Raw genomic sequence first — 14,083 nt, 5'->3', positions numbered from 1 at the left:
AGTTGGTTTCTTTGGATATCGTTAAGTATTATTGATCGAGATCGGTATTTAGAAACTGCAGTCACATGCGTGGATAATGCTAACTACCTGATATATGCCTTCAAGACAAAACCTCTATTCAAACCTTTTTTTTTACTGGTTTTAAAGACTGTTCTTATAATGAAATAACTTCTCTTCAGCGCATGATTTTAATTCTAAAAACATTTTTTTCGTAGAAAATATATCTATGCTCGTTCCTAAGCGAAATAGGATAAAGATGATATATGTCAAATTATTTCCCCTTGTGTTTTTATCTCCCTTATGCACTGGAATATAGATATCGGTCAGGATTTCATTTTGGATGTTTATGGACTTTCAGGGATTAATGTTCAAAGAATTGGATTAAATTCAACCTTATAATGGATTAATATTTATGCCGGACAAAAGTAAGCGGTCTGTATTTTCAAAACGAGTACGTAATCGACACAACCCAGCCATGTTATTTCGCTGATTAATACCCCGGTAGGCCTAATTGATTGCAGTGTCAGGATTTTTGATATATTTGTTATGAATCAATTTCTATGTCAGCTTGATTTCTTTGTTTTGAAATACAATTTTCAACGTGAGGTCTCAATTAGATCGGGCACGGATAAGACGTAATAACGCGTGAATTACGTCAGACGTTGTTTTGTGACGTATGGATCATTACCTTAAGTCCACGGGTTGCATTTAACAATGATGACAGATGTGTGACTCCTTCTGCGCTCGCCCCAACGGACACACCGTAAAACATATTAAATGTAACTATTATTCAGTGTTATCTTTTCCTAGTTCGTATGCATATTGTTACGTCATTTTACGTTAATTGACGTCATCAGCGTCAATCAACGTAGCAGCCGATATGGGTGAACGGGAAATTGATTATCTCATAAGCAAAAACGTCGAAAAAACGATGAACCAGGTTCAAAACGAGCCATACTGGACTCCGTTGGAGAGGGAAGTTCTCTATGAAGAAGTTTCCAAAAGAATTGAAGTCATTGATGGAAAGTTCAAAGGGGCGAGTAGCGGTAAGGCCGAGAAAAACCGAGCCTGGCTTGAAGTAACGGACGTTGTTAATGCGTAAGTCGCTTAATTATTTTTAAACATGTTGAAAATAAAATAGTATAATCACAATAATTATTTTCAAAATAATTTGCTCATATGCATATTCTATTGGTTCAGCAGCTCGATGCAATCGTGAATATGACAAGATCAGCTTTTCAGTGAAAATAGTTGGGTATACGGAAGAGATAAACAAAATGATAAAAGCTATATTCATAAATGCAAAGCAACTCTTCCATATCATTTTGTCAACAGAGTCTGGCGAATAATAAAAAGTCCTTCACCTAAAAAAGACTTATGAACTCCCTAGTTAGGAACTATTTATAGAGACTCAGACTGTTTACATTTTACGTCATAGCTAGTAACAAATGTGGGTGTCGCGTCATTTCGACCACACAGATATTCGGCACGGATGCACATTTCATTCTGGAATGGATACTACTGATAGTTTCCTTTAAATAAAACACACAAAAAAGGATAATTCAATTACAGTTTAAAGCATTCACTGTCACCATTAACTACTATAAAACTTATTTTGTCTCCTTTTTCTTTATATAGAAAGGGAACAGTCAAAAAGAGAACAGTCAAGCAAGTTAAGAAGCAATGGTCAAATATGAAGCAGCGAGGTAACTAGCTGCAATAATGTAGCCCTCTCCGATTTTTTATATCTGATGTTTACTGGAGAGGGCTACAATTCCACAGGATCTCCGTAATGGTGCAAAATTAATTTTTTAATGCGACTGACTTCGGTCTGAAAGATCGATTTTAAAATTGACCTCCTTTAGATAAAATGATTTTTTAATTCAGGTTGAACAAAGTAACCGTATATAAATCAAAACCAGATAAAACACATCAGCATGTTTACCAGTCGTCTTTTTCAGCAGCCATGACAGTTCTCGCGTGATTTTTTGGGATTTACGCTTGGAGTTTTGATGGGCTTGATAACGTGAATGTCAGTGTAGATAATCGATCTTACCTCGTTCTATCACTAAAATATCATTTAAGGAAATGGTATATAATGGAAAATTCATATTTACCGCGTTAATTATGTTTATAATAGGGGAATTCCTATATTCAGTTCAAGATCCGCTCCTGAATTCTCATTGGCTGTCCAAAAATAAGACCGGTCAAGGTCAGTAAACATGGCGGACATATTCAACTTGTGTTGTTGACATACACGAAAAATAACCGATATATGGACTATACTTGATATTTTTGGATTAATTTATGCCATAGACATCTACAAGTTCAGGGAGTTCAGGTAAGAAATGCAAATGTTATTATAGCATTGAATCATGATTTTTTGAAGTATACACTCTCATAACTGCAGCGGTGTGTGCATACAAATTGAGTAACGCGCGTTAGCGCGTTATGAAAATTTGTATGCACACACCGCTGCAGTTATGAGAGTGTATACTTCAAAAAATCATGATTTAATGCTTATATTTACATTTTTTAACTTCTTGCCTTTTCTGCAAATGTGATTCATACCTTAAAATTCCTATCTTATCCTAAGGGTAAGTTAATATTAATGGAAGAGCCACAGTAACAGCCACAAGCGTGAACTTTGATTTTCGCTTGTGACGTTGCAGTTTACAGCGTTTAACGTTTGTGACGTCATAATAAAACTCGTCTATTTGACCTTTGACTACTTGTTGCATTTAGAGGCATTTAAACATCACGGAATTTAATGGAAAAACACAGTAGAATGTAAATATTGTCATTTATATACGATTTGAGACGAAATTGTTGCGGGAGTGAATCACTCCCGCACTTGCACCATTACGGAGATCCTATGGAGTTGTAGCCCTCTCCCAAAAAAAAAAAAAATCGGGAGAGGGCTACATTATTGCAGCTACGAGGTAACATACATAATCACTTTTTTATTCTGTAGAGATTTTTCAAAATTGATATATCATGTGCATTTGCATGAATCATTGTATTTACAGTAAATCATTTCATTTTTTAAGCCAAAAAAATCAACAGTCAAACAAAGTATCCAGGGACAGGTGGTGGACCAAAGCCCCCGTCTCCCTCCCCCATGGATGAGGCCATGTTGACCTTCCTAGCAGGAAAGCCCTCAATGGATGGAATAGATGGGGGTTTGGAAACGGCTTGTACAGCTACAGGTAAGTAATTAAACATCATCTTATCTTGAATGATTTTCAATTGAATTATTTTCATTGTTCTCATTACTGATTTAGGATGTTTCTTGCAGGAGATCAACCCCAACTTCCAGAATCAGAGGAAGCTTCATGCAGGACTGCATGTACCAGTACAAGTGTACCGGTCCAGCAGATGGCTGACGGGAATCCTCCCAAGAGAAAGAGAAGTAGGGACATCAGCGAGATACACTTGGAGGTGTTGGAAGCTGAGAAAGACAAATTAAGATTGGAGAGTGATTACATTAAGCTGAAAATGAAGAAGGTGTCTGCAGAACTGGAATTAATCGAGATGCAGAAAAACTCTTTAAGAAATGGCTCTTTGAGCTACTTGTCTCTCTCTCAATTTTCAGAAGTTTAACGCAGATTTAACCCAGTATTTTGAAAAAAATCTTTCCTCATAGCTAGTAATTGATATTTTTGCCTGTTTTGTGTGTGGTTTTTTGGGGGTTTTTTTTGTTTGATCATACATTTATTTAAAATTACCATATGGTTTTATAGCTTTTTAAAAAGGAACATGTTATTTGATAAGATATTCTAATTCCATTCATGTAATATCAATCTCCCAGATTCATGCTCATTTTATTAATATGGTAAAGGCAGTTAAAATAAGGAAATATATAACCTCAGTAAATATGGGCAATATTACAAGTAAATTTTATTTGAAACTTAGATATGGTAAAAAGTGTCAACAAAAACATACGGTAGTCAAATACATATGTACCAATACTCTCTCTCTCTCTCTCTCTCTCTCTCTCTCTCTCTCTCTCTCTCTCTCTCTCTCTGAAACTTGCTTTGTGAGATTTTTAATCATAAATCAAATCAAATCAACTTTGTATATTTATAAAATATTGAAATTTGTTCTTTGCATGTTGAAAATATCTGCCTTAATATTACTACATGTATGTCTCAAATAAAATTGGTTACAAGTTTTCTATTCTACAATTAACTGTTTATCAATTTTGAAAAGTATAGTTTGATTTGATAAAAAAAAAAATGAATTACCAGAATTAAAAGATGCAAAGTCATTAATTGTCTGGTAATTCAGAAATAATTACGAGCAATGTGATCCCTCACAGTTTTCCCATTGCCCCCCATGTCAACTACACCATCTATTACATCTTCAGCGACATTAAGGTCATTGTCATCGGAATTTGAGATGATGTCTCCTCTGTTGATGCCAATATTGTGTAACACACAACAGGCAACCACTGCAACACATGCCCTCTGTGGTGATAATCGCAGTTCGCTGTGCAAACAGGAGAATCTTCTTTTTAGAATCCCGAAAGTCTGCTCTATTAGCACCCTTGTCCTGCAATGTGCCGTGTTGTATCGCTGCATGTGTGCCTCTGTGGGGTTTAAATATGGAGTCATCAAGTAAGTCTTGAGCGAATATCCGGAGTCACCCAACAGCATCCCTTGTATGTGTCCTGCATAAATTTTATTTGTAATAGTCAGTTTTCAATTTGATGGAATACACAGTCATAAAGGTGCAATAATTTAAATCGGAATTATACAGAACAAAACCTTTAATTGTTACCCCCTTTTAATTATTTAAGTAATTCTTATTATAAATTTATTTTCAGATAGATGGTGAGGGTATAGAATAACAACATGGTAGAACATACCAAACAACATACCATTTTCAAACTCTCTGCATAATACAGATTCTTTAAAAATCCTAGAATCGTGCACAGATCCTGGCCATTTAGCGACAACATTTGTGATGCAAAAATCAGGGCCACATACCATCTGCAATATTTTGAAAAAATGAGTCCAATGAAATAGTTGTAATTAACTAGATAATGTTAAGCAAATTCTGCTTGATAATAATTAAGAAAGTTTAACAATAAATTGGGAAATTTGGTGAATAATATGGTATGAATAAAAATGTGGAACCATCTTGATAAGATGCTGCACTCAAGATCATAGCAGCTAGCCTAGCCGCTAGGCCGTAGATGTCTAGGTATATTGAACAGCAGCTTGGTGGGCCACTAGGTCTATGATTTGAAGTTGGAATAATAATAAATAGTAAATACCTTTGTGCTTAAACTACGTTCATCCATTAATATGAAAAATTTCCTGATTATCTGTTTTGAAACGCCCCCTACGCTTCAGGTTTCAATACACATCCAAAAATAGAAAGTCTACAGGGATTTTGCATTGCATCATGCAGCCATTTATAAGCCTGGATGATAACATTGAAAAATTGGGCGAGGTGTCCCAAGTACTTGGAGAATGGAGAAAAGATGTAAACATTTCCCATTATAAATTTCCATATGAAATTTGTTTTCGTTCCTGTGAAATTTTATGAGTGAAAAGGGATAATTTGTCCATGAAGATATCTTGGATATTTTTCATTTCATTGATTTTAACTGTACTTCTTTCACACATATCTGTATTTTTATTAAAAATCATCAAAAAGTGATGGAAGCAATAACTTGGGACAGACTATAATAACATGGACATAATTGGTTAATTTTAAGCTGAAATATACATGCAAAAATTCTTCATAACTTATAGGATGAACAAAGTATCACTAAATATATATGTTTCATGTCTGTGACGAAGTGGTATCTAAGATAGCCATCGTGAATTTGATTAATATATTCATTGCATGAAATATTCAGGCTACAAATATCTACGTACATGTAGAGGGTAGGTTAGCTTACTGTTTAACACTGAGGCTGCAATGTACATATATAGCCCTATAATGTAGCAGCTATGATCTTGAACGCAGCCAATTTAGCTATAAAAGTCCAAATGTCTAAAAAATCCAATAGCAAATGCACACATGCACAGAACCAAAGGGTTGGGATTGACCCTTGACCCCCCCCCCCCCCCGGAATGTTTTTTCTGGATCCGCACATGGCTCATCCTATATATCTTAACTTAATGATACATTGTGTTTATATTATTTTAATCTTTATAGTCCATTTATTGGAAAAAATATTACCTGGACGTTTAACGAATGGAAACCTTTCCTGTTCACATATTCCCCTTCGTTAACATTCGGTGCCTTGATCTTTATCTGCGTGCCATCTACACATCCAACCACGTTTGGAAATCCTGAAACACAAATTCTACATTTACGACAAATATTAACTTTCATCATGTTTTTACACTTACCTCATATATTCGACTTGCGAAGAAAATACACAAAATGATTTGATCAGAAATCGACCGTGGCGTTTGAAATGCATCAAGAGCTCCTATTTACCATTTGTTTACCCTAACGATACAAGTTATGATTCCATTAACAATTCCATTAACAATTTATATTATTAATTGGGATTTTATTATATGCATGCTTTAATATTAACATTGTAATAAAAATTATGATAAAAAGTGAATGTCTCAGTAGAATTCGTCGATGATTGGTAAAATAGGCCTATTGTGTCGGGTGTTTAGCGACACCGGTATAAAAATACGGTTCAGTGATCATCTGCAGAAAACGCGAGTGTTGAAAACGCTCTATCTCCATTACCTATCGATGAATTTTCCTGATTTTTTAATTAGTTATTTATTAAGTATTTTTCTACCGAAATACCAACTTTGACAGAAATCGAAGCGGAAAATTTTGCATGACTGTCTTTCATATGAGGGATAAGCATGATAAGTTTGGGGTAAAATGTTTGTAAACATTACGGAGGCTGGACGATCCGCTCCTATGACCACGAAGTCAGGGCGTCCGAAGAGAAACAAACGAGAAGATAAGTAATGAAAGTTTACCTGCTATTTCGAAAAATCTGCTCTTGTAGGACGAAACATCCCTCGGAAACTTTATGTAATTCCCTGCTTTCCCTGCCAAAAGACGACAGACATAGCGTGCGGCTCTGCCAGGAATGCTGGAGAAAACGTACCCAGGAGAAAACGTACCCAATTTATAGGGTACGTTTTCTCCAGGAGAAAACGTACCCGGGTACGTTTTCTCCAAGAGAAAACGTACCCTATGAAAATAACAAATAATGGTTTTCATAGATATTCTCAAATGAAACAAAATAAAATATACAATGAACATTTGTATCATTTGTTGTTGTTTTGAAATGCATAGTCACGTACTTAAATTATTAAGACAATAATTTGTAACATACACATACACGGACATGGCCTGAGCAGTTTAATTAGTCGACAATTAATACACCATAAACGAAACCGTTAAATAATAAGTTTTTATTGCAATCTCATTTGGAGAACTAAATGATGAGTATGTCAAGAAGTCGATATCGCGTTATTTTTAACATTTTTTTTAAAAATTTATCTATAGAACAAAGTTGCTTAATAAAACCAAGTCTACTGAAGTCTTTTAAATATTTGTTTGATTCATATAAATGGAAACTACTACGAAATGTAACATTGATCAGTCAATTTGCTTCCGACGCCACTGACATGTATAATGTGTGGAGAGTGAATATTTCTACCACCTGCGCGGGGAGGCAATACATAATATTACATAATAATAAATTAACTGCCCAGGTATTTAATTGATTATCGCTACAATTAAAATCAGGGGATCTCGTATAGAGAAACTCAAATTGTTAAGGCTACCGATAAATGGATAATTAGAAGAAGTATACTGATAAAACTTTATGACAGGTAATTATTTCGTACTAAAATAAAAGTTGCTACAATTATTATAAAGATATTATTCATAAAATGAATATACATGTATTTCTATCCATCTATGCATTGAAATATGCGGCATAAAAGTAGCATTTGAAAATTATTTAATATGCCCAACCCCTTTAAAATTATAAAGTATTAAATTCATATATCTATAAAACTCAAACATTTCTGTATATTTTTATGAAAATAGTATTTAAAAGTATTAAAAACTATTAAGTAGTATATTTATGATTTTCATAGGATACTTTTTCTCTTGGAGAAAACGTACCCGGGTACGTTTTCTCCAGGAGAAAACGTACCCTAGAGATTGGGTACGTTTTCTCCTGGGTACGTTTTCTCTTGGGTACGTTTTCTCCTGATACCTCTGCCAGTAGTAGATTTGGCTACACCCAGGGACTCTCCAACTAAGTTATAAAATGATCCTGTCGCCACAAACCTCAGGGCAGCCAGAACTTGTAGCAAAGGAGGCAGAGGGGAATTTCTTAATGTTGGATGAACCAAGTCTTCGAAGAACATACCAACTATAAATAGAATGGTGTCTGGCCTAAAACGGTACTTCCTAAAAACTTCATCTGTGGGGAGTTCTTCCAGTGGGTTGCTTCTGTCCTTAAAAACTCTTGGACGGGGCGTCTTTCTTCTTCGCTGAATGATGTTGTATAAATTCAATCTCGCACCCACGGAAGCCATATTGAAAGTGAGCAAAAACTAAGAAGTTAGACACCTATTTACTTGTCTAACTTTCTGAGCTCAAAAGTGAGACCAAACTAAGAAAGCGAGACTGAGACCGAGACAAGAATTTTTTATGGCACACCAAGTCTGAGACTTAGACCGAAATTTGAGACCGTCTCAAATTTCGGTCTCAGATCTGAGCTAGCTAAGTTTTATGGCCCCGGGGCCAGGCTACGCTCAGGTCAAACCGGGTCCGTAGGACATCTGTCATTTTAACGATATGTCATTCTATCTAATTTCAACATACCCCATTATAAATTGAATCTTTGTAAGGCCTAAAAAAAAGGTTGTGTGTTTAGGATAACCCGACCTAACCTACAAAAATGCCCCGATACTACCATTTTTAGATGTCTGTTTTTATCCGATTGTGAATTTTTATTATTTTTATTAAAAAATCTGTTTTTAAATGTGACACAAACAAACATTCTTAGGATTCATGCAGAAAAAAATATGATAAAATTAAAAAAAATCCCTACCTACCTAACCTAATTTTTTCATCAGTGTTACTCTAAACACAGATTTTTTTTACATAGGCCTAAGAAATCAGTTCTCGTTTTTGTGGATTTTTTCGAGTAAAATATGATAATCTGTGATTGATATTATCTTAGAAAATTTCCCTTTCATCTATTTTAATTGCACTTCTATCACAGGTTTGTATATTTTGATTAAAAATTGAAATCGTCCAAATGTGCTGCTTAAATATATCGGGACAGAAAATAGCAGTTTATAGTTCTATTGCACGTTCGGGATCGCCATCTTGTGGCAGCTAATTATATATGCATGTCAAAGGTCAATCGGGGATAAACTTGTCTACGTAACAAACAAAATGGACGCTTGTTCTATTCAAGAAGTTAAACACCCCGGTTCTTTTCGATTGACATTTTGTGATTTGGATATTTTGTACATATATTTCTATACACAATGGATCCTGGTGATCAAAGGTGTTCTTTGGAAGACTTTTCTCATTGGAAAATCGAGGCGTTGCGTTCTTTTTTGAGCCAAAGAGGTTTGTCAATTGGCGGGAATAAACAAGAACTTGTTGCACTCGCGTTTGCAGCTAATACACTTAACATGCCAATAATACCTACAGCTGTAGAAATTGAGAAGTCTAAGTTAGAATGCTACAAGAATTTACTTAAAGTTGGTGATGTTATTTTGCCGGACCCATTCTTAATATTCGACAAATGGGAGGACGAAACACAAGGAATGTCCCATTGGCCACCGAAAGCGAGGAGAAGGCTCAGCTGCATTTGAACCAATATAAGATCGGTAAAGCATATGAGTACTATACATCAGAGTGGCTGAAGGAGGTATTTTATCATCCAATATCTACTTCATCTTCCTACTGTTTTCTGCGTGCCAGATGTACTCCATCACAGAGTTTAAATGCAGCAACTCACAGTGCCTGGGTCTGTTTACAGAAAGCTACAGGACATGTTTTAAGTGCCTACTGCTCCTGCACCTCAGGGTTAGTAATAATTATATAATTAAATCCTTTTTAGTCAAATTCTTTAAAGAGATCTTTATACTATAGTGATTATTTCAACTTGAAATTACTTGTATTTACACCTGAATTATAATTTACTCTCTTCTTATGTGGGTTCCATTATATCCGAGATACTAGTATATTATTTATCGATATTATTATTATGAGACACCAGAACATATTAAAAAAAACTTATATGTCTCAAATATATAGCTGTAGCATTCCTTTGAAACTTTTTGTAAAAAAAAATAATTCAAACTTTATTAACTAAAGAGTTTATAGCTGATTATATGGAATAGTTTAAAGACTTATTGTCTTAATATACTGAATGTTACTCTCATATTTTCAACAATTTCAGGTTGGGACAAACTTGCAACCATGTGGCAGGTCTACTTTTCCGCATTGAATCTGCAAACAAATTAGGCCTTACATCTTGCACCTCAGGCACATGCATATGGGTAAAACCATCTGAAAAGAAACTCCAGCCTGCCCAAATAAAGAGCATGAATTTCAAAAAGTCAAGACATGGTAAATCTGGTAGGTATATATATATTTATATATATACATGTATATTCTATTATGCTACATATGGTGCATGAATTTTTCAAGTGAGTATGACTATCATGTTTTACATATTTATATTTAGTGACCAGACCACTTGTTGGAAAGAGTAAGGCTGACTATGATGTAATGCCTGAAGCAAACAATGACACCGAGGCCTGCATTCAGAAAACTCTTTTAGCCTCTCTGAAGGATGCAATTCCAAATGCTTGTGTATTCAAAGGTATATTAAATTAGGAATTGTATTACATGTATAATTATTTTATATTTCTTGATTCATAATCTAACAAATAGAGGGCAACTGGAACTTAGAATGATTTTAAATTAGATAAAAAGGTCTAAAGAAATAAAAAAAGATACTTGTACTAGAGAAAACTTCTGTTATTTATCACTAATGAAATATATTGTTCTTGGGTCTTCTGTTGGTTAATGTTCTTCTTTTTATGATAGGAATGCACACTACTGATGACCAGGATACCACACAGTTACCTGTACCAGTGAATCAGAAAGAAACAGCTGATGTTATGGCTTTTGATGTTTCAAACTATTATATTGACAATATGGTTAAAGACAATGTAGAACACGTCACAGAGACTGAGGTTCAAGCCATTAACAACCTCACCATGGGTCAATCATCCAACCCCAATTGGACAGAGATGAGGAAAGGACGGATTACGGCATCGAATTTCTATGCTGTCCATACAAAAGTGGAAAGTTATAAGAGAAACGCTGCACACTGTGACATAAAGCCTTTGCTCTCACGTATAATGGGATATAAACATGTTAATCCGAATGTGATGTCTTTAAAGTATGGACGAGAAATGGAACCCATTGCTAAAATTGAGTTTATGAAAATGTACAGAAAAAAACACAAAGATGTATCATTTGAGGAATGTGGTATATTTTTAGATGTTGATCACCCCTATTTAGCAGCTTCCCCCGATTTATTGGTATCATGTTCTTGCTGTGGTGAGGGTTTAGTAGAATTTAAATGTCCTCTCATTCCAAAATGTTCTACATGTTTTTCTTTTTGCAAATGTAATTTGCCAAGTTGTTTACAAAACACTGAATCACTTACATTGAAACACGGGGCATATTATGGTCAAATTCAGGGCCAGATTGAACTTACAAAGCGAAAATGGTGTATACTGTACATATATACATGCAATGGACCATTTTATGAAAATATTGTATTTGACCAGCATTTTTATTCAGAAATGTCATCCAACCTTGAATTTTTCTATCATTCATTTGTTTTACCAGAGATTCATTCTAGGTCTTTGCAACATCTTTTGACCCAAGAAAGTTTAAATGTTCATACACCAGAGCCAATGGAAATTGACAACAAGGTACATGTAGATGGGGAGACATATTTTTGTCCTGAATGTAATATGGTTGTTATGAATGAAGTGACCAAGCTTAAAGAGCGTAGCATATATTGTGATGTGTGCAAACTTTGGTATCATTTTCATTGTGTTGGAATAACTGACAAGTATGTCAAAAGTTTGACATCATGGCATTGTAAAAAATGCATTCAATCTTCTTCTTAAGCTTCTCTCAATAAATGATCTGAAGCAAATAAACCCGGTACTTATATATGTACATGTACATTTTATGTACATCATATATATTCTAATTGTTACCATTGATATTCATAGTATGTTCATTGTATGTACTATATTTCATTGCATGACTTGGAAAATAATAAATTGTTTACATTTTCTTTTCATTTTATTTCATATAATTTAATTTACATTCTCTTCGAATATTAAATGCATTTCATAACATGTTATAACAAAATGCCAAAACGAAATATACTGAAGAGTTATTAGTACCAGACAATATAGGGATAGACTACTCGGGCAAAAGCTATTGTAAGTTTTCTCAGTACTTTGGAAGAGGTGGATACATGTTACACACCCCACTAACTATTCTTACAATATCATCAAGGTGTTGGCACAATGTAAGGGGAATTTCAAACTTCAATATGCGAAAGTACTTCATTCTTCTAATAGCCTGCTCTACAAAAATCCTTCTATTAGCTATTTCTTTTGTTTTCCTAACATCATTAGCTGGCATTTGACTGACCCCATGTTTGCCTGGGGGGGTCAATAGAGTAGCATGAAGAAGGGTGAAATCTTGCAATAGATTACTAAAGCCTTTGTCGGCCATAATACAATCAAAAGGCTCTATAAGATCCATAAACCCTGAGTGAAGTGTGATATGCTTATCACTGGTCCTCCCACCCCAGCATTCTGAAACAAAGTTTATCATACCTGATGGGTTTATGCTTAATAAAAATTTTGCAGTGTGATGATGTTTGTAATCGCTCCAACACTGGTTTTGGTACACTAAATTTTGGGGTTTTTCTATAAATACCTCCGAACAATCAATAATGTGCCTTACTTGTGAGTATTTGGTAGTTCTGAAAGAAGGGGGTAGGTTATGTCTGACTACATCTTTTTGAGCATTGAATACTAAACAGCTTAGATACCTTTTCAACAATTTCACCCATGTTGTGAAAATTCTTGACACATATGATAGAGATATCTGAAATCTGTCAGCAAGATCCTCATCTAAAAGACCAAGTCTGATTTTCATGAATGTAAGAAGCATTTCCTCCTTTGGATTTAATTTTCTACAAGCCCTATTTTTCTGAAAATTTTTATGTTTAAGAGTAGTGCAATGATAGGATGGGCCCTTCCAATATCTAACATTTTTAAGAGATGGTTGTATTGCATTGTAGACTGCATTAAAAGCAGACTTGGTAGGGATTCCTGTATAGAATTTTACTTTCCTATCATTGACCAACAAACTCAACATGTCACGCGATTTGAGCTGATTTTGAACATTGACTGAAGTTTTCTTTTTAAGATGATTTAACTCTAAAGTGAGACTTCTTATTTGATCTTTAAACTTTCTTATCTCTTCTTCCTTGTACAAACATGTATCACAGTATTCCAAATAATCATGGTCAATCAAATGACTTTTAACATTGTTTGTCACATCAGAATCACTGTGACAGTCATTGGATGTAGATTTCCTTTTCTTAGTAGGAATTTCTAAACATCTGTCCTTTGGTGGCTGCCTCCCAACAACAACTCTGTCCATGTGTCCCATATGCAGTGTTGGGTAAGGATTCTTTGGGGTAGGTCCAAGATCCACAAAATGATTAGAACATATTCTGGAATCGTTATTTGGAAGCCAAAGTTCTCCACTTTGACTTTGGCGGTTTATGTTTCTAATCCAGATATTTCTGGCATATTTGTCTTGGGATTCTGTGGGAAATGTTAATAATTTGAAGGGAGGATCACATGTACATCTCCCAGTTCCAAAATTACAGGAATGTATTACACATAATTGTGATCTCCATTTTTTTAACTTGTTGTCACCATTGTAGCAACCATTGACACAACAATGTCTTCCCGGCATATTTGTC

The 14,083-nt window shown here is 34.7% G+C and overlaps 3 protein-coding genes across 4 annotated transcripts; 2 read left to right on the top strand and 1 right to left on the bottom strand.

Annotated features, from left to right (window-relative positions):
* Positions 1-780: 780 nt before the first annotated feature.
* LOC136270116 (myb/SANT-like DNA-binding domain-containing protein 4) lies at positions 781-3,825 on the top strand. Its single transcript, XM_066066667.1, has 4 exons — positions 781-1,098; positions 1,639-1,706; positions 3,051-3,209; positions 3,299-3,825. The coding sequence occupies exons 1-4, from the start codon at positions 881-883 to the stop codon at positions 3,601-3,603; spliced, it is 750 nt and encodes a 249-aa protein (XP_065922739.1). The 5' UTR covers positions 781-880; the 3' UTR covers positions 3,604-3,825.
* Positions 3,826-3,876: 51 nt separating this feature from the next.
* On the bottom strand, positions 3,877-8,763 carry LOC136270115 (putative nuclease HARBI1). Of its 2 annotated transcripts, XM_066066666.1 has the most exons (5): positions 8,231-8,763; positions 6,975-7,076; positions 6,199-6,311; positions 4,883-4,994; positions 3,877-4,672 (listed from the first exon to the last, which is right to left on the bottom strand). In XM_066066666.1, the coding sequence occupies exons 1-5, from the start codon at positions 8,553-8,555 to the stop codon at positions 4,287-4,289; spliced, it is 1,038 nt and encodes a 345-aa protein (XP_065922738.1). In that variant the 5' UTR covers positions 8,556-8,763; the 3' UTR covers positions 3,877-4,286. The 2 variants fall into 2 exon arrangements, 1 of the variants encoding a protein (XP_065922738.1); XR_010707824.1 differs by lacking the exons at positions 6,199-6,311; positions 6,975-7,076; positions 8,231-8,763 and adding an exon at positions 6,372-6,440.
* A 1,018-nt stretch (positions 8,764-9,781) lies between these two features.
* Positions 9,782-13,249, top strand: LOC105338714 (uncharacterized). The gene is made up of 4 exons (XM_066065857.1): positions 9,782-10,065; positions 10,442-10,620; positions 10,730-10,867; positions 11,095-13,249. Exons 1-4 carry the CDS (start codon positions 9,782-9,784, stop codon positions 12,192-12,194), a joined length of 1,701 nt encoding a protein of 566 aa, XP_065921929.1. The 3' UTR covers positions 12,195-13,249.
* The last annotated feature ends 834 nt before the right edge of the window (positions 13,250-14,083 follow it).

The sequence above is a fragment of the Magallana gigas genome, chromosome 7, assembly GCF_963853765.1.
Source record: "Magallana gigas chromosome 7, xbMagGiga1.1, whole genome shotgun sequence".
Classification (NCBI taxonomy): domain Eukaryota; kingdom Metazoa; phylum Mollusca; class Bivalvia; order Ostreida; family Ostreidae; genus Magallana; species Magallana gigas.
Note: the sequence above shows the minus strand (reverse complement) of the source record. Positions and strands in the feature narration are given on the sequence as shown.